Raw genomic sequence first — 27620 nt, 5'->3', positions numbered from 1 at the left:
AGCAGGAATCTGAAATGGCACTTGCTGACAGCCCTCAGAATGATCAGCATCTCCAGTTTCTGCTCCTGCTTATTAACTCAAACAACTGACTTTGGAGGCTGACTACAACTGCTGGACTCAAAACCTTTTCCTGGCTCCTTTCTATTCAACACCTGTCCATGCGCAGAGATCCTTAGTTTTGGCTGTGTTTACTCTCAACTCCTACTTAAGCCCAAGTGATCCTGAACAATCAGCTGCAGACTGAGGTCCCAAACCACGTATTGGGCCCCCCACACCCAGCTGCAGGATGCACTCCTCCCTGCAGATCTGTGGGGTGGAGGAGGGGTGGAAAATTGCAAAATCAGAGACCAGAATTAGGACTTCCCCTGCCAGCACTGGAGTCATCTGCAAGACTAGGGAGGAATGCCTACTCCCTTCTTGTATTGGGTTTGCATGCCAAGGTTTTGATAGTGGAGGGGCTACAGGAGTGGCTTCGGTGAGAAGCTGCCAGAAGCTTCCCCCGTGTCAAATAGAGCCAATGACATCTGGCTCCAAGTCAGACCCCACTATTGGTCAATGCCGAACCAGTAACAGTGGTAGCACCACTGGGGCAACACAGGAAGTGGAAAAAGTTCCTGTGCAGGAGCAACTGCCGACAGAGAGAGGAGTGACAATATGCGTGAGAAACAGCTCTGCAGACACCAAGGTCAGTGCAGACAGAGGGGAGGGGATGCTCCAGTTAGAGCGGGCCTTCCCCTACAGCCCATATTGAGGCAGGCTGTGCCCCTGCAGCCCATGGAGGTCCATGGATGAGCAGATCTCCCCCTGCAGCCCATGGAAGACCACACACCAGAGCAGGCGGATGCCCAAAGGAAGCTGTGACCTGTGGGAAGCCTGCTCTGGAGCAGGCTCCTGGCAGGAGCTGTGGCCCCATAGAGAGAGGAGCCCACGCTGGAGCAGGTTTGCTGCAGGACTTGTGACCCCACGGGGGCCCCGCACTGGAGCAGCCTGTTCCTGAAGGACTGCACCCATGGAAGGGACCCACACTGGAGCAGCCTGTTCCTGAAGGATGCACCCATGGAAGGGACCCACACTGGAGCAGTCTGTTCCTGAAGGACTGCACCCATGGAAGGGACCCACACTGGAGCAGTCTGTTCCTGAAGGACTGCAGCCTGTGGGAGGGACTGAGGAGTTCATGGAGGACTGTCTCCTGTGGGATGGACCCCATACTGCAGCAGGGGAAGAATGGGAGGAGCTCTCTTCTTGGGGAGGAAGGAGCAGCAGACACAAGGGTGATTAACAGACCACAATCCCCATTCCTCAACCTCCTGTTGTGAGGGAGAGGAGGTAGAAGAAACCAGGAGTAAAGTAAAGTTCAGGAAGAAGGGAGGGGTGGGGGAAGGTATTTTAAGATTGAGTTTTATTTCTCATTACCCTACTCTGATCTGAGAGGTAATAAATACAAGTGATTTCCCCAGGTCAAGCCTATTTTGCCCATGACAGTAACTGGTCAATGATGTCTTCGTCTCTCCCTGTCCTTGTCTTGACCCGTAAGCCCTTCATTATTTCTCTCCCCCTGTCCAGCTGAGGAGAGGGAGTGATAAAGGGGCTTTGGCACCTGGTATCCAGCCAGGGTCAACCTACTACACCTCCAGAGGCAGGAGAGTGTAGCATCATCTCTGTTACACTGCAGACTAGCTATTACAGCCTTTCAGTTGAAAGGCCTGCATTTCCCAGACATGTTTGAACCCACAGGCTCAAGAAGGCCTAGAGGAACCAAACTGTCCCACTTTCTTCATTAGTACTGAGTTAACAAATTATGTTAAAAAAATAAGCAGCATTCAAGATTCAAAAACATGTCAGAAAAATCCTTTCCAGCTGCTTTAAAAAACAGCAATAGGTCTCCATCCTAAGAAGATTGCCCGCTGCTTTGGAAGCCACAGGCATATGCACAGGCTGGAGACTAGTAGAATTTGAGACTTTGAGTCAGTTACAGCATTTCCCACTGAAACTGCATGTGGCCCCTGATCAGCACCCTAGCTGACTAGGATTCTGTCCTAAAGCACCTGTCTGCATGCACTGACAGGGAGCCTAAACTCAGCACTGAGAATTCTGGGATCAAGCATCTAAAATTCAGGGATCACAATATACACTTCAAGTCATCCAAATCCTTTCTGGGATCTAATTTCAACCTGCCATGGTAGTTGATAGCTACAGTGATTAAATACTGGAAAGATAGAATATAAATTATTTTTTATTTGTTTTATACAGACAACTTGTATATAATCTCACAATAAATCATTTGCAACTCATGTCCAAGATAAAGTTTAAATCCTTTTAGCATTAACAGTGCACCATAAATGGCAGTATCCCCATAAAAGTATCCAGGTTACTTCTTGGAATTGTGCAACACAGAGGCAATTAAAACCTGACCCAAAATTTTGGGTGTTTGACTATCCCACAGATAGAACAAGCACAGAACAAATATCACAAGCTTCTTTTCTGTTGTTAGTGAATGTAATAGAAAACAGTACTTTTAAAGATAACATTGAACATCTTCAACTCCACATTTACGTCTGTTGCATGCACCAATTCCTTAATAAATTTATACAGTACAAATGCAACTTGCATACAAATAGCTAGGTCCTTTGATTTCTGTACATGTGTGACCCTAACAAGCTGCTTAAGCATGGAAAACAACATACCGGTTAATTCTACACAGAATGGAGTCATGCCCAGCCATCACTGCCTGCCCCAGTCTCAGCAGCTCAAAGAATGGCACCTATCTTTTTTTCTGGTTCTGGGCAACATAACTGGTGCTATTAATAGAGAATCCTTAACCTTGAGTGCTTAAACCCAAACAATAATAATAACAAAACCAAACGGAAAATCTTTATAGGCATGTATTTCAATGGATAATGGAAATGGAAGAAAGCAGACACAGTACAATCATGCTGGGTGGTATGTAGGCCTCAATCAAAAGTATATTTTTTTAAACTTACTTGACGACTAGGATTTTGGCTACTGAGTGACAAGATTATTTTCCTGCCTAAACAGCCTAAGCTACCAATATCAAAATATATCCATAGATACATTGATTAGTAAGTACATTAGGCTACTTTGGTGAACAAGTCAGTAAGATTTTTTTGATCATTACACTATAAGACAGTTCAGATAATCTTCAAATCAGTAGGATTCCAACATTTAGAATATATTCGTGAGTACAGCATGAAATGAATTAAGTTACCTTAAACAGTATATCCAAAAATCTATGATCTTCGAATGAAACACCATACCTCAACAGATTAACATACAATCCTTTCTTTAAAGTTATATAGTTTGTAAACAGATGTAGCAATGTTTATGTATTAACTATACTAATAAGCTTGAGATTCTATAAACAGTACTTACTGAAGATTCATTCTTGTAATAAAATGCAGCTGACAGTCTCAGCAACTTACAACATTTAAGGTGAAGTATTTTTTTCTCTCAGTGCTCAAAGTACTCAGTACTCGTCATACACATTTTAGTTTTCCCAGTGAACATTGCTATTGTCAAGCATTTCTAGAGATCATCTGTCCATTGATTTCTTACAGAATAGACATGAACAAGCTGTCACAAAATTGCTTTTTTTTTTTCTTTTAATCAGAGATCCCTGCTGCTTTCCACATCCCCCGAATTCTGAATCCCAAATAACTTATGGTAAAAATACGAATTCTGTTTTGGATGAAAACATACAAAATATACACCATGTAGTGTGTGCACCTAAATATCTCGATTGTCAAGCAGTTTCCACTTCGACTTTTACACTTTTTTGGTTTTAGAGATAAGAGTTTGTTTCACTGATCTTTGCTGATCCCATTTTTTGCCGTCTTTGGTAGTCGCTTTCCCTTTGTGTAAGCGTGGTACCAGAAGTGGAGAAACAAGACCAAAAACATAGAGCCATACATCCAGATAATTAACATGAAAATTGGATACTGGTATGGACAATCATCCATTAAGTAGATTTGTCCAATGTGGCCCGTAATCAAAATAAACTGGACCTGGAGGAAAAAGGTGAAGAAAATACTTTTTAAAATAAATATCAACCTTACTACAGAAGCTTAAAGGTATTCAGCACAACTTGCACACAGAAAAACAGAATGCCTTGAGGGAGAGCTCTTTTTAAAATCGACAGAGATGCACCTTTATAGACCCTCTTGCAAATGTTACTCCACTGAAAAGCATTTCCATAGAGCAAAGAGTGAAGTCCTGAGACAAACTCAACTATCAGCAGCACTGAGAAACCCATACTAGGAGAATGGGAGTCTGTCCTGGGCAGTTCTGAGAAGAAAGGAGGCGGGAGATGGTGTTTGGCTAGTGCAGAATGGGAGGCTTTTCCTTCAGAAAAATTAGCCAGAAAAAACCCAACCAACCAACCAACACCAAAAGGCAACCATTATAGGATTGGAGAACATGATTTCGCACTTTCCCCACATACTAGCATGTGACACAAAGTTCTTCAGGTCCCAAAGAACAATTTAATGGACAATTACAAAAAAAAGTTTCCACATGAACTCCAAGTTAATAATCCACTGGTAGTTTTTCCAAGACAAAAAGACTTTAAGTTATAAATATTCAAGCTAAATCGTTCAGTTACACATGGTTACGTGAACTACTCTGTTAACACCAGAGCTGGTGCAAGCAGACAGCCATGTCTGCTTCTCCGTGCTCCTTTCCCTTCTCCATCAGCATCCTTGCTCAGGCCAAACTAATTTTTTAGCCAGAAGCTGAATTTTCAAAAATCAGCTATTAAAAAGGCCAGGCATGAAAAGGCACCCAGAGTGGTTACTTCCTGAAAGTGATCTAAGGGTCATAAAACACTTACTGTAATTACTGCAGAGAAGGTTTTAATGCTCTGAGTTAGACAGAAGTGAATTCTCTAAATAGACATTTTCTATGAAAGAATAAACATGAAATTCTGAAGAAATACTTCTTTTTCCTTTGTTACTATTAGCCCCATGTATTCTGTTCATTGTTTTTGTTTCCTTGGTGTAAACTACACGCCAATAATTTTCATACAGGCAATGAGTTTTGCAAATATATTTACCAAATACTGTATACCTGAAAAGCCCATGTGTCTAAATCTGTGACTATAGTGAATGAAATCAGCATATTTAAGTATATAACTGAGGAAAGCTCACCTTTGTTTCACTCAAAACATGGGTAAACCATGTACCAACCATAAGCTACATACATGAACATAAATAAAGTACAAGTGTATTTACATACATGAACATAAATAAAGTACAAGTGTATTGCATTAATTCTGTGTTAACTACAATCAGCTTTGAGAGGTGTTTACATCAAACAAGTTACTTACAAGTTGCATAGTGGTCATGTATTTTTTCCACCACAAATATTTATAATAGGCTGGTCCCAAAGAACAGATTCCATAATAAGTGTACATGACAACGTGGACAATACAGTTCAGTAGTGCATGAAATGTTCCCAAACCACCTGTAGAAAAAACAAACACAGTAGCAGTATTATTGCACCAGGTATTTAAAAAGCCACCTCAAGCCCTAGAAGTTTGTTTTGGGGTAGAAAAACCATGCACCGCAAACCCTACAGGCTTTGATTAATCCACAACGTATTTAACCTGATACCAATTCTGAGCATTTCCAAAGCAGCAAGAAAACCTAGGTGATCAAATTATCTGTAAAAGGTTTTAGTGGAATTTTTTGTTCTTTTGATTCACTCTTTAAATTGTTTCTTATTAAAAAATATATGTAATGGACATTCAGAGAAAATAGTAGAAACAGCGTTCCTCCTAGTTTACACCTCTCTGCTAGACATCACAATGAACTTTGCAGAGCTCTAGAGGACAACTAATAATTCTTTCCCCAACACAGATTTCCAGATTCCCAGGGAAAGAATCACAATTTCACATAGTAAGTTTTTGGAATCATGACCTAAGTGAGGATCTCATAAATCCACCATCCACCTCAAAAACATACTTGGAGCAAAAAGGAAATTTAAGACCAAGTGGTCCCATTTATAGTGAACTCATGACTGAAACATGTAAGATACAATCTTTTCACAAAGCAAGTAAAGAAATACTTTTCCTTTTCCATTGGATCAACCATGGAGTTAGATGATCCTGCTCAAAATCATGTTATTTTAATGAACACAAGAAATTATAGGTAACAATGATCCAATAAATGGCAGCCAGCAAGGTATTTTTAAGAGAAATATGAACATGAAAATACTGAGCATCAGGAAGAAAGCAAGATGACAGAAAAGCACACATTTAGTGAGAGGAAAAAAAAAACCCAACCCAATTTTCCATTAAGTACCATTCAAGTTAAAAGGAAAAAAAACAAAAACCATCTTTTGTAATTTTAGTAGCTCACACTAATCTTCCAGCTTGATAGATCATAACTCCTCCTGTTGTGATTGCAAACTTTCTTTGAAACTTAGCTATTTGTATTTTTAAAAATAATTTGAGTGTTCTTACAGTTCAAATATACATACTTTTTTTGGCTTGCACAGTGAATATTCAGAAGAAAAAACAAATAGTTAAAGCAGAACAAAAAGAAAGAACACCTAATTAACAGTACAAAAATATGCCACAAAAAGCAACACCATACATAAGCACCATTTTATAATTCCTTGTTTGCATTAGATCAGAGGGAAAAAAAAAAAAAATCTAAATCTCTATGCAAACCCATTGGTTTTTTACCAGGTCGAAAATTTGACCAATGCCGCCATTTAGAAGGACAAATAGTGATGAAACTGAATACAAGGTAACCATCAGCAGGACTGAAATTCTTGGAAAGAAAATTAAGGCACCAAACAGAACAATATTTGATAAGATTAGTGTAAAGATAAGCAATACAGCTGTAGGAACAAACACAGCTCTGTGTATATATGAAGGACTATTATTAGCAGAGGACAAAATAGTTCTTGCACACTTTGCTGAAAGTATGTCAAATTATCACATGGGAAATTTGAATCTGATGCAAAATCAGAAGCCTGTAGCTAGCATACTGATCTGATGTCCAAATGAAGTACGGATAAAGATTTACAGTTAATCACCTATAAATGGAAACTTTTGAAGGCTGAAGAGGAGGGACTTTTAGTTGCTTGGGGGTTTTTGCAGACCTACAAACACACTGAACTGTATGCTGAGAAAGCTATTCACAGTTTCATCATTAATGAATTGAAATAACAGTTACTCAGCAACATTTGATAAAGACCTGATCAAAACACCAGCTTCCTATTAACAAAACCTCAATAAATACAGCAGAAATATATTCTTCTATACACTAGGAAAATCTGCACATTGGACATGTTCAAAAGAGTCCATCTACAAATTCTATGGACTGCTCCCAGGTGGTTTTTTTTTTTTTTTGCATTCATAACAGATCAGATTTAATAAGCAATGGTTCTCTTCTCACCCATTTTCTGGAAAAAAAAAAACATAACAAAAAAAACTTGCCAGAGAACATGAGTGAAGAAACATAAAAAAACCTCCTATTTCTCAGTAGCAACTCCAAAAAACCACCCCACACCTTCACAGAGGTAGATTACGAAATGACTGTGCATTTCTCCACTCAGTGTTTATGAGGCTATTCTCATGGCAACCTTTATTTATTAATGGTGCACACTAATAATACAACACAGAAAGATGTGTACACAGACATCCAAACAGGAAAGGAGAAAGTGAAGGTAAGGTGGGAGTGGACAAAGACTTTCCAGTTCAGTACAATTCAAATAAGTTTCTGTAATAAGTAAGATCCAGAAAAAAGTTTCTGTGGTTTTGTTAAAGCCAAAGTATGGGATGTAAATATGCCCCAATTACACTACCTGAAGCCACTAAAAATAGCTACAAAGGGGAACAAATGGCTTTGAAGTAATTTCAACAGTTATCTGCCTCATGCGTCTTGCTTAGCACTTCTGATTTCGCGGTCACATCTCTGCATATGTAAAAGTTCTCTTCTGCGCCCTTCACCCCCCTAAGAGAAACCAACACTGCACAAAATGTTGTCAAATAGGAAAAATCAGTATTCCTCCCCCCCACACACTTAAATAATTATGTTGCTCTCATGAAATACTGCAGGCATCTAATTTTAAAAACACCAATGTTTGCAATTTTTTTTCTCTAGCATAGTTAACTTTTACTACCAGAAGATCTGTACAACTTCAACTCTCTCTCCACTACCTGCAGCAAATTTGACTCCAAACCACCAGGTCCATGGCATGATGGAATGATGAAAGACATGCAGGAATGTTACTTGGTTGTTTTTCTTACGCAGCACAAAAAAAATCTGAAACAGATTTTTAATGAACGCAATGTTACAGTAGATAATCAAGTTGAACATACTTACAGAAAACTATGCATTAGTGCTAGTTGCTCACTACTATACATTTAACAATTCTTCACAGTTAGTTTTGGGAGAAGAAGGGAAACTGAGACTCCGGAGATGCAGACTAGTTTTCAAAAATAATTAAACCAGTATGTAAAATCCACCTGTGGCATCTCAAAAGCCATAGCAATGTTTGAAAGCAAATGCCCAAGGTTGAGCCATCACTAACGTGTGCAACAGACAGCCTAAGATGGACTTACTGGGATTGAGAAGTATCTAGAAGCATTAGATTTTAAGTCCCCTAAGCTACTAATGCAAGGCCATTTGGAAAAATTAGCCAAAGACCTAGCAACAGACTAAAACAGTAGAAAATATCTAGTCAGAAAAATAACACTTTTTTATGAACACTGACTTAGCTATCCTCGGAAAAAGGCAAAGTTGAATTGAACATATGTAGGTATTCTTAGTTTATATTGATGGGCCACATTTTAAAGGACAGACATTGAGGGAAGTGTAAAAGGAAGACAGAGCAAGAAAACTGCGTAAGAAGTCAGGCCATGCAAAGGGTAGGATCAGATGGCAAGCAAATAAACACAGAAGAAAAGAAGTCTGGTGTGCTAGGGAAAACATTTGGGAACAGCTGACTTAAATACAGCTGAGAAATCATTTTTGCAATAAATCAAAAAAACTGCTGAGGAAAAAGTACCTGATTGGGCAGCTTCAAACAAAACAAATTTAAAGAAAAAAAAAACTCAGGCCCAGGACTAATTAAAAAGGAGCAGTCTAACCAGCAGGTAGTAAAGTAAAGGTAAATAGAGGACTAAACTTGTCAGGCTTTTCCAGTTTTAGCATTCCTGGCCCTTCCATTACCATTCCATTTGGCTCAGTCAGTAAGATCTTCCAGTACTGAATCATGAGTATTTGCAGATGAAAGTTAGATGGCTAACTTTGCTCACAGGGTGTATGACATCCTAACTGCTCATGAGCCAGCTCTTGAATCACCACTGCTGTGTCCTGCACAAACGAAATCACAGCTGATTCCAACCCTCTGAAACTGGTTTGAGAATGTCTAAGACAACTCTATTAGGTGTTGGTCTCATGAAGAGGGGAAGGCAGGTGCTTGCTGGTGGCAAGTGAGGTCTGCAGGCTGCCCCAGTGTATTGTTGATCAGACTTTAAAAACAGGTGAGAGTGCCAGCCTGACATCAAACACATCTATAGTCATGACCTCCAAGACATACACAGGAATTTAGAGCAGGTATGTATGTCAAATTTAGGCTGCATTCAGAGCTGAATATTCTGAATGTGGAAGATAAAATCTGAAGATGGAAAAGATTCACTATAACCAGCTGTTCTTTTATCTGCAGTGTTGAGACAGGACTGCCATAGCACAACAGGTTAGTATACTTGGCTGTTAAACAGACGAGTTATCAGGGATTCCTAAGTTTTTAAAAGTGTGTTCCATTATTAACATTTTTCTTGACTATCAACAAATGACAGTGTAATGGGACAATAAGATGAGAAGAGATAGTAAGGGTAAACACCTTGATAGTATTCCAATAATTGAAGACTGAAGTACTGAATAAAAACCAATTTATGCCCCTCAGTCCCCAACAGCACCTGTTCTTCTACTGTGAAAAGGAAGCATCAGTACTTCTTTTATTAGGCTACAAATACTTACCGTGTCCAATAATTCAATGAACTTGGAAAAGTAGTAAAGCCAGCAAGTTCGTACCATCTGCAAGAGTAAAAGCCAGGAACTGTCAAATCATAGTAGTCATAAATAAAACTAAGCAGCTGCATGAAAAAATAAAGGAAAGTATATAAAGAAAACTAGTGGAATGAGTAAGCAATGTCACAAGGTATGCATTAAATATTTAAATATAAGTTTGTTTGGTTTTTCTTTAAAAACACAAAACATTTAATCCTGAAGGAATTTTAAAACCAGGAAGAACAAGCCAACAAATACATTGCCTTTTTCTTTCTACCAAACAATCAACCCCTCCAGTAAACTCACATGCTCCATATTATGCAAAAGGCCATTTCAATTTAGTGCATTCCTCTCTACTGCAGTGCATTTGGTCGTACAAAAAACATTTCTAAAAATAAATTCAGTGTAGCATAACAATTAAGTTTTGTGTTTGGCAACTTACTCTCAGAGCTGTAGGTGACCTTGAGTAGTCAACAACATCACACCGGAACGAGTACCCTGTGGCCCAGCCTGACATAAGAAACTGGAGCAAAGAAAAGGGAAAGGGAAAAAATTTTGAAAATTTCATTAATTTAGGATTAGTTTTACAATCACTAAACAGGAGGAGAAAACAATATTAAAAACTTTTTGAATTAGCAGCCATGTCAATCACCTACCTCTGTGTGGGCTAATGATCCACTAATCCTTTGCTATTGCAAATTAATGAATTTCTAATTCCAGGACCACACCTATAGACAAGAACTTTCTTCCTACACCCATAATTTCAGCATTAGTAACCAAAGAGGAGAAACAGGTGCATCTCAAAATCAATGTAAAAAAAGCAACTTACTGTGTAAATCAGACCACAGAAACAAATAATTTTGGTAGTTTCTGAAAATTGCTATCACAACCAACCATCTTAATAAGAAAAAGAAACCAGCACAGCAACTTAATACTGTAGGAAAACCAGCACAACAGAAAAATATGGCTTAATTGAAAGACAAGGAACAAATCAGCATGCACTGTATATTTCCTATCATAGTTTCTAAAATTTTACTTAAACAGCATCATTCATTTAGTCTTTCACTGATATGAGCAATGAGAAGCTAGAGCTTTACAGTCAAGAGCATATGCATGACTGAAGGACTGTCTGTAACAAATATAATTTAATCTTTTCTCTTGGAATATATTAAAGCTCAGCATCCACTAGCACTACTGTATCTTCTATCTGTTTATAAAGTATTTCTCATCCGTTGATCATCAACATCCACTCATGCATGATAGGAGGTCAGCTCTCTTAACAGATGGAGGGGTTTAGTCCATTTAACTTCCTAAAAGAATCAGTTGCTTAAATAAAACAAGATTCGAAGCACCACCCAGATAGCACAATTCTAAAGCACCCACTAAATGGCTTAGTTCCAAAGAGGGAAAGAATCAGCTTTTTACTGAGCACCACACAATAGCAGAAATTCAATCTGTTAACGCTCTATCCATGCATTCTTTCATCAAATTGTAACATGGAAGTCTTTACAGCAGACCAATTGAATTCTGTGTCAGTACCAGTCATTAACAGAACTTTAATATTATTTTTTGTTTCTGAGGGTTATACCAAAACTAACCTGGCACCAAACCATGAAAGGAAGTTCAGTGATTTTTCAAAACAAAGTCTAAAGAGCAAACATGTACATCTTGCCTACCAGTTTCCTCACAACAGCCATGACACAAAGCAGCTGCTGCACTGCCTTTAGAGTGCTGTTAAAAGAAATGTCATGCAGTTCACTGTTAGATCATGATTAAATTTATGCAAATTGAACTAACAGAAAGGTATTCTGCCAATTCGGTGCAATAATCTGACAACTTCTCATTACTAGTTTGACAAACCTGTAATAGCCGCATAGCTATATTTAACATGAAGAAGGTCAGTACTAGCATAATGATGCTTCACCAAAGAAAAGAATAAGACTATCATCCACGCTACTGCTAAAGAGCTGCACTTTAAAAACCAACCAACAAAAAAAATGCCAACCAAAAAAACACCCCAACCAAAATACCAACCAACAACCAGCCAGAAAAACAACCAGCAAAAAAAAAAAAAAAAAAAAAAAAAATATCCTCAAAAGCCACCCACAAACACCAAAACAAAGAACCCAAACAACCACCAAAAAAACCCAGCCTACCCAAGCAAGAAATTCAACAGTCATTAGCTATTTTAAGGATTAAGGTTGCAAATTAAAGATTCTACCTAATGTGTAGCTTCAGTCTATACCAAGGATTTTTAGGTCATTCAACCCATAACACTATAGAACTCATCAGGCCTTCCAAAGTCTAACATTTTGCTTGAGCTGTGAACTACAGCAAACTCTCAACATTCCTTTTGAGAAAAAAGCATCTGCTATATTTGGAGTAGGGGAAGATTAATGCTAAAGACTTTTTCATGGTTTGGGTTTTGGGAAGAGGGGTGTTTTTCTTTTGGTTGTTTTTTTGTTTGGGGTTTGTTTTTTTTTTTAAACTTGTTTTGGAGGGGGTTTGGATTTTTCTTTTTTGGGGGGGGGCATTGTTAAAGTTTTTTGTTTGGTTTTGGTTTGTTTTTTTAAGATAAAGATTAGATTTTGTTAACTTCTCTCATTTAAAAGGCAGATCCATCTGAAGATTATTTGATAGTAAACATACTCTATACAGTGTTTGAAAAATCAGCATTGATTATTATGTGGTAGAACAGAAACAGTTACAGCAGACTAAGGAAAACATTAGTCTGCTTTATCTGCTACAGCCCAGAGAAATAAGTTATGAGAATTTTTAATTTTGTAAATTACATATAATGACACATAAGATATTTTACAATCTTTCCTTCTAGGTATGACTTACTCCCTTTTTTGAAGTATCATCTGAACTATTCTAGTATACTGCTCAGAGGAATATAATTACAACAATCAGAATAATAGCTTTTTGAGAATTGCAAAGTGGGGGTTTTATTAATGAGTTTAAGAGAAGTTAGTAGTTAGCAACACAAGACATATAAATACATTACAAATAAAAGTAGTACTTACTTCATAAGTCATATATATAGAGAGGGCTACCACACTAAAATTATAAAACACCATTATCTGCCTCAGTTCAAAAGGTTTTTTATTTTCCATGATTCTGGGTCCCAAAGAAGTGACAAAATAAATGTAGGTTCCAACAATAAAGGTTGTTGGAAAAGGTGAAGACATGAGCGGCCAGCCTTCCAGTCGTGGATCTAGAGGAGGGGAGGAAGAAAATAAAAAATACAAATTGGATCTTTCCAGTACTTATTAAATCCTAAAACAGCTACAGGAAGATACTTAATTCTTAATGGTTTAGGTTTTACTGTCACTGATCATGTTTCAGAGTCTATTCATCTCAAATCCATACTGACTGGATAACAAAATTCAGCACCTGTAGAATTCAACACTTCTGCATCAATTCTTCACGCACAATGAACAGGAGACACAGAATGATGAGTGGCATGACTTTCTGTCTAGGGCTCTCCATGAAAAGTCTGTGCTTTCACACATGAACGGGGCTCAGAGGGCAGCATAGGAAGGCAGTGCACAGGCAGACCACTGAGGCTGCCTTTCCATGTGAGATTTCATTCTTCTAGAAAAGCATGAACCTTATTTCACAGGTTCAAGTCACAGACAAGGAGCAGCCCCATTTTTCAAGATCCTTGAGCTTTATAAGCAGTATGACACTAAAAATAGTAAGGAAGAGGATTTTAAAGTTAGAAGACCTTCTGTCCAATAAGCTGGTGTTCACAGCTTGGTACTTGAGGCTGTATGCCTGTTCAGTCCAGACATGTCAACACTTTACAGCACCATAAAACAAATGCTTTCATATTACAAGCCTCCAAACAGCAAAAATGTTGCCAGCTACTGTCCAGTTATCCCAGATAGAAGTATTGCAGCGTCCTCCTTCTATGCACACCCTGCTCCCTCTCCTTGCAGCCGAGGCTGGCAGGCACTCCCCGAGCTTCACCATGACTCCAATGCACCCTTCTGTGGTCCACCACTGGGTTGCAGCTCAAAGACTTCCACATTTCTCCATAAGCAGGAGAACTGATATGAGCTTCATGTACTTTTTGTTTTACTATATAGTTTTTAAAAACTGACTTTTGGAATATTATTTTCTGAGTGACTTCAAACTTAACTAGTCATAAAATTGTTTGGGTTGGAAGGGACCTTCAAAGGTCATCTGGTCCAATCCCCAGTGACTCAGTAAACTGCTGCTTTCACGATTCGTAGCTGTATTTGGGGGGTGAAATTGTATCACTACAATTTTTGTTTAATGCTTAATTCATGGCCAAATGTCTGAAGTCTGTGATTTTTCCACCCACAGCATTCAAGCAACACATCACCCAAGATACCTTCCGATTTTGTTTACAGCCACCGGAAGTTTTAAAACAGGTTGACGGTGAAAGCACATATTATAATGCTGCTCACAGCCTGTCATGTGCCCCGTGATGTTGCCCACAGACCAACAAGGATTGTGAAATACGTCACTAGGCTCCTGTATGTGTTGAACTGCAAGAGAATCACCAGCTCTTCACAAATGACTGCTTTTTCTGCATCCACCCCTTGCACTGGTACTACCAAAATTTTCCCACTGGTTTTCCCAGCTTGATCCTGAAGAAACAACATCCCACCACTAACAGTATGCCATAAAAAGCCAAATACAGCACTGGTAGGCAGGGAGACAAGGAACTCAAATTCTGAAGTCATGTACACTGCAGCAGAAATGCTCCATCACTCAGCTCCATCCCAATCCACTTCACCCCACGAGTCATACTGATAAAACTCCTTTCTCGTTTGTATGCTGTGATTCTGCAGAACAGGACAAATGGTTCTCAGCTATACTGGAAAAGATAAATTCGTAATTTTATTGATCAAACCTTAACTGCTTCTCAGGTTTTCCCCAGGAATCAGCTAATCCCTGTCACTATGTGCCTACCACAGTGAGGAACATGTCTCTGCTACTGTGATCGATGGATCTTAACCCCAGACTTGAGATCATCTTCATAACTTTTTGACAAGTAGGCAGAACTACAGAACAACAACATTAAAGCAAAGTTTAATATCTCTTACCAGCTGCAATAAGAGACTAACATCCTTTTTCAAAACAGAACTGTGTCAGAGTTAATTACTTTAAGGATTAATTTTGAGATACTGTGACTTAGCAAGGTTTTTATTTCTTTCACTTTGCAAAAGCAAAATACCATGCACCTAGCTCAACTAACTGAAAAACACCATTGTTTGGTAATGAAAAAGAGTTAAACCTTTGCACTCAGAAGTACAGAAAAAATTTAAAGCATACAATTCAGGTAAGCCAGAAATTACTATGGAAGAATCACTGTCTGCACTTTATTCAGTCTAAGGTTAAACCCATAAACTTGATGGGGTTTGAGTTTTTTCTTTTTTTAAAATGCACCAAGCAGTCTGTTCTTCATAGTTCAAAATGTCAATAGGTAACTTGGCAATTCTTAGAAACACTTACAGGAAGACAAGCTACTTTAAGTTGATAAACAGTATACCTGGAATAGCTATGCACTGCTATTCAGAATTATTGGAAGTTAATAAGTTTTAGATTTAAATGACTCACCAGCATCTTTAATCCATTCATCATACAGTAGCACAGCCTTTGATGTCAGATTGCTAAAGGCCATTTTCACTTGATTAAGATTTTATGATGCTGCCTGCAGGAAAACAAACCAAAACAGAAATATAGAAATTTTTTTTTTTATTAATAAAATAAAGGTCAATAAAGTGTTTTGGAAAGGATATTCAGAAAACAGAAAGGAAAAAATAGAAAGAGGGCCAACAGAGCGCCATATGTGAAATACAGATCAGGGAGGTTTACTGACCACATCACACTATGCCTAGGGCTAATTTATAGCTGAGCTGTTATGCACAACAATATGACTTTGTAATCTCTACATACCAAACAAGATGCTTCCATGCTATAAAGTGTTATCTCAAGAAACCATGCTGTGGTTAACCATTACAGTTAAAGGGTGAATATAAATAAAGAGCAGCTGCTTAAATTAAGTTTTATTACCATCTCCACTTAACAGTCCAAGTCACTGTTGTGTGATGAAGTTCAGCTTTCCAACATTTACTGTTGAAAACTTTAATTTTCTAACCAAGAAGTATTTCTAAGGTAGGTGGGAAGAAAGAAAGGTGCTAATATGTCTGCATGCTCCTTTTAAATACAATAATTAGCTATGATACAATTTGCATGCAAATCACACCGTGGTGAATCAACTGTTTCCACACCAGGATCATGAAATGTCATAGTACCACTGGTAATATCACTAACTCACAAGAATTATCCAGCACATCCAGTTTGCATGCAGCACCACCTACATATGTAAAACTTTTCAGAAAAGTATGCTTACATGAATGCTGATTTTTCCTCCAAAATCAAGTACTCATCAGCCCTGCCCTTGCCTCATTCTGTCTAGAAAAGACTTTTCAAAAATCCCAACATGTTAGAAGGGTGTCATTCCTATTCCCACTCAGGATCTCACTTCACCATATGATTTCCCTCTATACCCCTGTGCAACCCTCACACTATTTATTCACACATTTGTTAGTCCAGGCTGTAGCACACCTTGATAACCACCTCCTTTCCTCAGGCTGCCTGTCTGCATCTCCTCCAGACTAAGGCAGCTGGAGGTTAGGAGAACCAGTTCAGCCCTCATGATGGTAATGCATCTCTCCTCATGTCTCCCCACTATCATCTTCTTTTTTATCCTTACCTTAACACTCCTGAAAAAGAATTTTGCTCTTATCTTCACTTCTATAAGCACCCTCCTATTCACTGCCACTTCACAGGAGTTTTTAGGTGCCTCAAAGCACACAACACCCACTCTTCATCACAGAATGCAACACAGACAAGCTTGCCTCCATTAGAGTTCATCTGACCTGCCTTTTCCCAGTTCTCACTTCGATGCCCACTGGCACCTCTGTCGTGTGTGTCTGATGAACAACTGAAACCACCATCAGTTTTGTGTTCAGAAAATATTCCCTCTGCTAGTCTTTTTAAAGTTCACATTTTCCAGAAATACCATCCTCCAGCATCAGCATTCCCCAACTCAATGTCAATGCCTTTATGCTGACCACTTTCACATGCCCTATGTTTATATTACAATGTTTGCTGCAAAGCTCTGTATTTATGAAGGTGCTGACAAAATCAGAAGCAGCATGGGATATCCTCTTCCTTTTCTAATGGAAACTTAAATGGCCCTCTTCCTTTTGGCACTAGCAATCACATGAGAGAAAAGATATTACAGTTAGAGACAAATTAAAAATATCGCTGCCATTTTGCTCCATAAACCAAACTATAAATTACATCAAGCATACATAAAACCAATCCTGTTTTATACACAAGCTTTTCAGACTGCTCAACTATGACAGCCAGGCATATCAGCTGTAACTGGTGCTGGGGGAAGTGTTAAAAAAATCCGTACTTTGTAAATACTTATTTTAATAATTACATTGATTTAAATAAGTTATCTTTAAGATCCAGTATTCTTCCCGTTTCAGTCTCATGAGAACGGTCTATCAAGAGACAAGGCATGGCAAATAGAAGATACCTTGTTTAGCAGTTAGGACAATATTCTACCAAAGTCTACAGACACCTTGTGCACAGTATGGCTAAATATTTATTAAATATATTCACTGAATATCAATATCACATCATATTTAATCAATTCTTCAATAAGAAAAATAGTTCACCAATTCCACTGCCAGATAGTTTTCCCACTCTCATCTGATGATGTTACTGGAACTCAGTCAGACCACCTATCTCAACATGCTGACCAAAACCTAAATGAAACAAGTAACCTACTGCTTCAAAACATGCTTTCAAAAATCCAGGAAATTCTGTGTGGATGCTGGCCCAAAAAGAATTGCCATTTATTATGAGCTTGGGGGTGTCGACTGACTTTTTTTCCCCCTTTCACAGTGCAAACCTCTCATCCTGAAAACTGCAACCTCACAAATACACAATTCTTTACATTTATCACTTGACTTATCAACATCACTTTAATTTTGCATTAAGAGTCAGACTAATGTTCTGCCAGTGTTTAAATAGCAACTCTTATGACTGCAGGGCATTGGGACTAAATGCAAGCTTTTTATCTGGAACCAGACTATTTCCAACAGATCACTTTTGTTCCTAGTAGAAAGGCAGCAGGTGAACACAGCAAATCCTCACATTTCCCAGCCCAAGCCAGGCTGATGGAGAGGCATTTGTCCCACCTCCCCTTACCCCAGCATTTGCAGTTCTTCCCCCTTTAAAATGTTTCACAAGAGCTAAGACATCCTTCAAGGCTCTCAGACTTCAAAGTTTCTTTTCTGTTCATAACCAAGCAAGGAAGGTACAGCTCCACAGTAGATGCTAAACTTGTTCTGGAAGTTTCTGCAGTTTAGTTACTATCCTTGAAAGAAGGATGTAGCAGTCAGAAAGCAGCCATAGCCTCAACACAAAGACATACTGACTGATGAATTACCCTGAATCTGAAGGTAAACAAAGTACAATGAGTTCAAACTAATTATATTAAGAGTAAGAGTAACATCTGTGAGAAAAACAGTGCTGTTCAGAACTTTTCTACAGTTAAAAGATTTACTTAAAATCAACTTTCATATATAACACTACTACATTGCTTTTAATGTGCTTTACAATTCTACTTTTTTTTTAATTAGGTACCTAGTTTTCCTTTGGAAACATTTCTGTGAACAAATGTTTGCATTAATGTTAGGTTTTCAGGATTCTTTGTTTGATAACTACCCACAAGTAGAGTTGATGGCAGTGTGGAAAGTATTTTGTCTTATCCTGTTACCCTTCATTCACAAATTCATATGTACTGGAAAATAATATGTTTAAGGCATGTTTGGTTTTCTAACGGAAGCGTTAAAAAAAACCCATGTGCCCCACACAAACTAAACAACTAACTTGTGCTTCAACAAAAAACCCAAAGCATTTCTGAAAGACTTCTTTTTTTTATAGTGCAACATGTTATTAAGAAGTAACCTGATAACACTTCGACCATAATGCAGTCCTCCATAATATATGGCAGCTTTGAAGTCTACAGACCTTATCCTTTAAATGTGAGACTGGAATTATCTGGCCTGTAGGGATAAAGACTTGGGGGAAGAGAAGGACACACTTGTTAAATATACAGCTTTAGTTCTTCATTATGTAAACTCACCTAAACATTAATCATTTGTGTATCCATAGTTCAGTCAGAATATACATATTTAGTTTTCATACATGCTATTGTACTTACAGAATTGGCACATCGGCACTTTCATTTCCAATATTCCACTTTCTGCTTGTTACAAAATCAAAAAATGCAACTAAAATGCACTTACACAAGGGACTTTTCTTTTTAAAATACAGTGTCTAGAAAGTTCACTCCCAGAATTGGGAAGTCACAATAGCAGACTCATTTTCAAAATTAGGTAATTTTAAATGACATATTGGAAGCAATTTACATTAACTTGAAAAAATGCAGTCATGTAAGTTCAATCTGCCTAGCTTGAAAAGTTCTTTAGAACACAGAGGTAGTCCTCTCAAGCACACACATTTGGAAAACAAGCACTGAAATCACCCCAAAAGCATATGCAATGTACTCAGCTCTTATAAAGAAATAAGGGCTATTTTTCTTTTCTGTATTTTTATTTTAAAATGCCAGTGGAATTAATATTGTTCATCTAGGTTCAAGCCAGCTGTACTAACATAATTTCTGAAGGCATCTTTGAACAAATGTATCCTCACCATTATAAAAATAAGGAGTCTAAGTGAGGCAAGGGAGGGAGATGTCTATGTTAAAAGAGCAAGTAATTTGCCAGCCTCTGGTTCCCTGCAGCTCAGCAGACAGCTGAAAGAGACCACTAACTGCAGTTAAGGCATTCAGCTTGGCAGAACCAATTTCAAGTGGGACCATTACCTTTACTGCAGAGGCAAAAGTAGATGATAAGATCATTTGCACCGGCCAAAAATGCCACAGATACCACACCAAACCATATGAGAATGTCTCATGATGACAAGTAGTAGGTAACAAGTTGCTGGAAGTGCTCAAGTTCAGTTAGCACACAAAACTATTAGTGATTCCTGTAATGGGAATTACTGGTATGCCTCAAACATTCCTTATTTTTAAATGAGAACATGAAATCTCTCACATTCCTTTGCTTAGCCCACACGACAGATATTTGCCATTCTTGATGCTCATTTATTCCCCCTACATATTTTTTAAACATTAAAACAGATACCAAGATTTGCTTTTAAATAGTAATTTCAGAAGTGTTTTATGTTGATGGTTACTGAAGAAAACAAGCAAACAAAGGAACTTGACAGAAAACCAAGTGAAACAACCTAATGTAAGCTCTGTCACTTCAGAAAACAAATTCTAAAACTCAGTGGGAACTTAAAGTTAAGAATCTGCATTAGAACTTGCAAAGCTAATTATTAGAAAGACAAACAAGCTACTTTTACAGGGATCCCTGTATGACAATACAGCTTAAACTTCAGTGGAATAATTTCCACCCAAGGCAGACCCCAAAAACAAAGGTTCTGGAGAACTACCCCCATGGCAAGCAGGTAATGATGGGGGAAACCTCCACCCCAAAGACCCCACTGGAAGATGGGGAGAGTCTGCAGAAAGCATGGACCCACGCAGGTCTGATTTCAAAATGATAGCTTAAGAAATGACAGTAATACTGGCTTACATGTTCAGGCATAGTTGTTCCATGTTTCAGAATCACTTGGCATACTGTTGCTAATTCTGCTCTTGAAGTTCAGAAGGTAATTAAATCAAGACATTTCACAGATGGTATCGTAAGCTTTACCTGGGAAATACCAGCTCTGCCCTTCCTATTTCCCAAGGCGTGTGTGCTTACATAATTGCAGTTACTCTAACTACATTACTCCCATATGCCATATGGCAAACAAATACAAACTGCCTATATACATTAGACAGGTTACTCACCCATATTCTGCAATGAAGTTCTATACTTAGCCGGATGTATCCTCTTAGGGCTTTCCCTCAGAGAAGTTTCTATCATCTTCCCCATCCTTTATGCCTTCTCTCAACCACCCTTTTGAAAGATTTGTTTCACAGGCAAGTTGGCTACATCCTGGTCAGCATTAGGTGGCCTTTTATTCTTTGATAATATTGCTTTTAAACGCTGTTGTTCCTGTCAGATGACAGTTCTGCCCAAGTAAGTGAAAAAAGACAGGTAAGGCAACACTATGCAGCAGAGCTACTTTGAGAAACTTCCAAATTTCAAGAGAGGTATTAGTTGTTACCTTGATTAAATTTCAAACTTCGTCTTTGAAGCCAGTCCATTTTAAAATGCAAATCCTAACTCCTCAGAATGCATCAACAATCTCTGCATGTACATTTTAGAGCAGACACTGGGGAGAGAATGGCAAATTCTAAAACAAATATAAATTCCTTTTTTAAAAAAGCGAACATCCTAAAAACAGATTAAAGAGTTTTAGAAACTATATTAGAACATCTACTTGTAAAATTACCCATTGGCAGTATTCAATAACAGATCTAATACTTACATCTGTGTAGTCACCCTTACTGAATTATTTACACAATATCTCTTTAATGCTTTGCTTTTTAAACTAGCATCAAATCTGTCATTCACTTGTGTGAATCATCTGTAAGCAGCAGAACTAGTGAAAACGTGTTTCATTTCAGTCACACTTCCAATTGGTTTTCTGCCAGACTAATGGATTTCCCATTCTGATCCTGCATAAAGTAAAGCCCAGATTGTTTTTCCTTCCACACCTGCCTATAAATTGTTAAAAGAACTGATACTGCAGACTTCATAGCAAAGCTGAACACTGGCAACAGGCACAAAAAACCTGCTTCCTGTAGGAAATCTTTCAGGAGTACAGCCCCATTTTGTGCCCAATGCCCAGACAGAATCATAAGGGCATTCTCCTGGTCCACATACACTGATCAATCACCAGCAACAGCTGAATGGGAAAGCTCCAGTGTGCAGTCACACAGCATCACTGCTGTCAGGCCTGGCAGCTGCAGGATAAGTCACAGCAGCTGAAAGCTTAGTCTGTTGGAAAAATCAGCTATTTTCTTTTTACTTGCACCCAAAAGCATTGAGGTGCATGCAAACGAAATATTGAGGTAAAAGAACTGCAATGCTGTGGGCAGGGAGAAAGGTGAGAGCAGCAATCTTGTCTTAGATCCCTTTAAGCTGATAGTGAAATCATGTAGGGAGGACGCAGAATTATCATGTCCAGTCCTGCATACTCATAGACAGTCATATACTGAATTGTCAAAGTTCACACCCTGCACCACAACAAGTCATCACTGTGTCCATCACAAGCCATATGGGACACTCTACAACATGAGAGCCACAGACACAAAAATTACATTGTGCTACAGCAAGGCAGAAAAAGATCTGGCATCATCCATATCTTAAATGCATCACCAGGGGTTGCAGTGACGCACACAAAAATGATCTTAGAGACTGATGTCCCACATCACATAGAAAGACACATCAAGCCCAAACAGTCCCTGAAATCAGCCTGGAAGGAAGTTTCTTTCCAAGTCTGAACCCAGTTCAAGACCTTAACACAAGTTATCAGTTTAACTCAAATATGAGAAAGACTCGGGGCAGGCCCCTGAAAAGATTCCCGGTTTCAGTTGGGAAGTGAACACCATGAATTTAAGTGTATCTTCCCCAGTTTTGTCTCCTCCACCGTCTTCTCAATGTTTCAGATGAAGGCAAAAACGTAAGCAGGGGAGAAAAGCTCCTTGAATTTTAACTTATTACCAGTGCTTCTCTGTCTTTACAAAAGCTCTTTACTTCAGCACTTGCATGTCAGCCATCCTGCAGCCAACTACTCTCACCTGCCTACTCCTCTCCTGCAGTGAGTGGCTCCTGCACCCAGCCTGGGGCAGAAGCTCTTCTTGCTGGTCCCAGAGTGCATGACTTGCTCTCCTCTGATTCCCACTCAGTGACGCCAGCTCAGGAAGTGAGCCCTGTGGCACATATCACATGACAACTTTCACCTACAAGTCAAAAAAAGTTCACCTAGGATGTAATTATTTTTATTAATGCAACTTCCACTAGCTACTGATATATCATTATCCTTATCAAAGGCCTTTGGGAAAGTACTGATTTAGTAATTGGTCATATCTGACCCAGGTTAATCATCTCCTTATCCAGAGGTCTTGAACAGATTCCCATTTTCCCTACTTGTTTGTCATGTCACTAGAAAACTTTTTTCAGCATTTCAATCTTTCTTTCAAGACCAGATCGACTAAGCTTTGCATCACTTTAAACCAGTTTTCACAAAATGAGAAGCAGGGGCTAGACAGCAGTAACACAATCTAGTACTTTCAGCTGTGCTGCACAGTCATGCTAACTCGTACATCCAGTACTCCCCACTCATTTCTACTTGCCAGCATCTGTGTAAAAAGCTGAGCTTTACCCATTCTGAGGTTTTTTTGTCCTCTACAGTAGAGACAGTTCTAATAACTATAAGTAAGACTTATTTACAGCTATGGTGTTTCTAAAGTGCATACACATTACTAGTAACAAAGCAAATCTGAATATAAAGCTCTGTACTGAACTAGAACTCATCTGCTTTGCAATGATAGCATAGTCTAGATTTTTAAGACACAATTTATAGGTAAGCTCTAAAAAGGCAGAGGGAGTGCAAGTGCTAATGAAATACTTTGAATGAAAGTGATCAAAGATGGCTGATAACATCAAAAGTTTGTGTTTTGTAAGATTAAAAATGAAGGGGCATCCACAAACTAGGACTAATGACATTTAATTTCTCCTCACTGTGGGCGTGAAGATTGCTTGGTTTTAGTTATTTGAAAGTTTAGGTAAGACTCTTCAACTTTCTACAAGACAGATAAGAGTATTTTCATATCAGTTATCAACACCCTCACAGTACACCTGACAAAGGGCAGGCCACAAGCTAAACAGACTCAGCTAACGTTGCCAAGATTTTGACCAATCTAAAGCTCTCCCTCTTTACCCCTGTCCGCTACCATGTCTGTATCATTGTTGAACCTCAGGGTAAGATGGCTTAGAATTGACTCTGATTATGAATACTATTGCTTGTATCTATATGCCTGATTAAAGTTACTCATGCCAAAATACAAAGGGACATGAGTGAGACTGTCCCTTTCCTTCAGCAGCAAGCTGAGTCACTGAGTTGGCTTTGTCATCTATCCTTATTAACAGTTAAGAATTAATGCATATGACTTAACTGCATATGAGAAACTCATACATCCCATTAATTCAGTAGAAGCAGTTCACTAACAAGGACCGGTAAAGAACTTATTTTGTGTTTACCCATCACTTAACAGAACAATGACATAAATTGTCATTAAAAAAACGAAGTGGGGGGCACTCCGTGGAAGCTAAACAAAAAGAGATATGCAGAGCTAGACTTCACCTTCCAGAAAAGAATCCTTAAAACAAATGGGAACAAGACTTGTTACACAGGTTACATCTTGATAATCTATACCAATGGAACAAACCACATAAGCCTTATTTCCAAAGATACCTTGTAACCAAGTAATTGATGGCAAGGTACCCGAAGCTATTCAGCACTGGAGAAAAGTAGATACAGAAAAATTAAACCATAAATTTCCACCTGTGGCAGACAAAGAGAGACATTTCTGTCTTTTGTAACAGGAAAACACAGCAGAAAGGAGTTTCATAGGAAGGAGAGATAAAAAATACATAATTACCTTTAGAACACAATACCTTCAGAAAGAAGGGGTGAGAAAGTAAAGTGGAAAAAATTCACCATGACCAAAAAAAGAAGTATTTTTCTACACTCTCATCTTGCCTATAGCATACACTCAACTCAGCTACTGTCACTGCAGCTGCCATGACAAAATGACATTGCAAAGTCAAAGTCTTTTTATGGAACTTTCATTGCACCAGCTGTAATCTTGCTGGGTTCAGATTATTGGTAAGTAGTAATGCTGGTAACACCAGAGTGGCGTTCCAACATGCTATTTTGTTCACTTTTTAATGCAGCAATTTACAAGAGCTGAATTGCTCCCACGCTGCTCTTTTACGCTGACGCGGACTGATTTCCTTTACCATTGTTTCCCACTGCCTTGTACTTGCTCCACCTACCCACCCTCTGGGTCCTAGGCTGATATCCTAAGCAGCAAAATAACACACTCCTGCTCTGATTTTGCTTGCAGTGCATTAGGCAGGCATAAATTTTAAAGGCAGCTGACAACCTCCCTTACCACCACCCTCCTTTTATTTAAGCTACCATGCAGCATAGTGGACATGTTGTTGAACACTGCTAAACATCAGGAACTGCACCCTCCCTAGGAGGCTGTTCCAAAAGAAAGCTGGAACCAGCTGTGCCGGCACCTTCTGCAATGACTAGCACAGCACAACCATGAACTTTGGGAAGCTTGACACAGGCAAAGACTGCACAGACGGGAGATTGCAGAGCTTTAGGGTGATAAAAGCCGTTTTAAAGGAAATCTCTGCTAAGTGTTTCAAACTAAACTCTTAGAACACTCACCCCACCCCAGGAAGCATACTGACAGTATCATAAAAAAAGCTGCTGCTCCCAAGTTCACTCTTGGCACATTAACTACTGTTGCGAATATGCTTTTTGGAGTGCTCCAGGAAGCTACTACACTGCCACATCCTAAATCTTTCCAGTCCAATCTGTACAGCTGCAGTTGGAGGTTCCAAATTGCTGAAGGATATGCAATGAGATATAAAGGCCTTAGGTTTGGGGATTTTTTGTTGTTGTTTAAATCAACATTCTTCAGCATGATGAAAAGTTCAGTTAATCACTACAAAACATACTCATATGAGTATCAGTGTCAGGCAACCTATGAAAGTACGTCATACTGTTGTTTGGAGACTCAGGCCTCTCAGCCAGAACAACTAAACACAGCAGTAAGTACATGAACAGACTTCAAATTTCTCCTGACACTCCTATTTTTTCTCCTGCATTCCAAAGATGATCTCCTCTTAAAAAAAGAGAAATAATCAGTTTATACTTGACCACAGTTACAGCAGAATTGAAATACAGTTTTAGAAATAGAGGTGAGGTAGAAAAGCCAGATATTTTCCAGTAAGTGGCAGTTGTACTCTGTACTGAGGGGAGGAATCACAGAGGAATGGAGGACAGAGAGCAAAGAGACATCTGAATGTTAGGAACAGTGGGAGGAAATGACCCTGCAGACTCATCCTGTAGTCAAAGCCACTTGTCAAGGTTGCATTCTGCTTATACTTTGAGTCCAGGGATGAATGCATGGAAATTAGCATATTATAAAAGCCCATCAGATTCTATCTGTAATTTGAGTAAGCTTTTGGGTAGCTGTCTTGGACGCTGTTTACACTACTTCATGGTCTGTAACTTTCTACAGCACTTTCCTCGTTTGAGGTGACTGCACCACTTGGAGGGTGACCCAGTTTGACAGAGGTTGGGCACACTAGGAGAACACAAGAATGGGAGCATTTTTGCCTTGGCTCAGTATTAACGGCACTTCCAGAAATGCTCTTTTCCGCTTGTTGTGCAGGTATCCTTCTAAGGACCATAGAAGTGTTCCCATGAAAGCCCTAGCATCAGGACCCAACAATCAGTATGGAATAGGAATATCTGTAGCTGCCTACAAACACTAGAGAGAGGAAACATCCGGTAAAGGCAATTCAAGGTCAGTCAAAGGCCCATGGAGACAAAGGAAAAAGGTTGCTCCAAAAGCGAAGAAATGCCCCAGGGACAGTATTCAGATGACAATCTATTCCCAAAGCTCACATGAAAACAGAACTCTACTCTAAAAACTATTACTTTAAGTCCATTCACTGGCTTGATGAGCAAAAGTGTCTCACAACATCTTTTAAACCAGAACTTGATACAAAAACCCAACTTTAAAAATATATCAGTTCTTTGTTCAGTTTCTCAGCAATCAACACACAGGCATTTGCATAACAGAAAATGCAAAGTAGAGGCTGATGCTACAGGCAAAATATATTAACGATGTTACAGAGCTGTGCAGGTTTACCTCTGCTCCAGATCTAGTTAGCTACAACTTAGTTCCCTCACTAAGAGGAATTCTTAAAAGTCTTCATTGTTTTGCACTTTCAGGAAGCTCAAGAACAGTGTATAAAGCAGCATTATGGAGGCTGTACATTTGTAACAGTAAAGCTTTTTAAAATCAGCTTAAAACATCAAATTATGATCATTCTTCACAGAAGAATAGAATGAAACACTACACAGGTGTGTTAATCACAGGTATGTTGTAAGGATTTGCCATCTTCTCTCAGTATTTTCTACTACTACAATAGAATGTAGTTTTTGCCATCTTTCCAAGCATTCAGAGACCACTCAGCACCACAAGATATCTCTGTGGTTTAAAATAGATCAGCATGTAAGGATGAACCAGCTACATCTGGCCAAGTCAACTGCACTTACTTTTTTCTTCTCTTTCCAATCCTGAAAGACTGCCAAACACAAATAGCTCAAAAAAAAGTATCCCATCAACAAAGTGCATTAGGCAATGGACGTGCCACATCAGAATAACACGAGACAATAATA

General features: G+C 38.8%; 1 protein-coding gene across 1 annotated transcript; it reads right to left on the bottom strand.

The window, feature by feature from the left end:
• Nucleotides 1-3812: 3812 nt before the first annotated feature.
• On the bottom strand, nt 3813-15872 carry ELOVL7 (ELOVL fatty acid elongase 7). Its single transcript, XM_010021319.1, has 7 exons — nt 15636-15872; nt 13067-13257; nt 10483-10563; nt 10011-10067; nt 8186-8291; nt 5342-5478; nt 3813-4022 (listed from the first exon to the last, which is right to left on the bottom strand). The coding sequence occupies exons 1-7, from the start codon at nt 15697-15699 to the stop codon at nt 3819-3821; spliced, it is 840 nt and encodes a 279-aa protein (XP_010019621.1). The 5' UTR covers nt 15700-15872; the 3' UTR covers nt 3813-3818.
• Between the last annotated feature and the right edge of the window lie 11748 nt (nt 15873-27620).

Source organism: Nestor notabilis, unplaced genomic scaffold (assembly GCF_000696875.1).
Source record: "Nestor notabilis isolate BGI_N333 unplaced genomic scaffold, ASM69687v1 scaffold7719, whole genome shotgun sequence".
In the NCBI taxonomy this organism is placed as follows: Eukaryota; Metazoa; Chordata; class Aves; order Psittaciformes; family Psittacidae; genus Nestor; species Nestor notabilis.
This window is presented reverse-complemented; position numbering and strand designations above follow the sequence as displayed.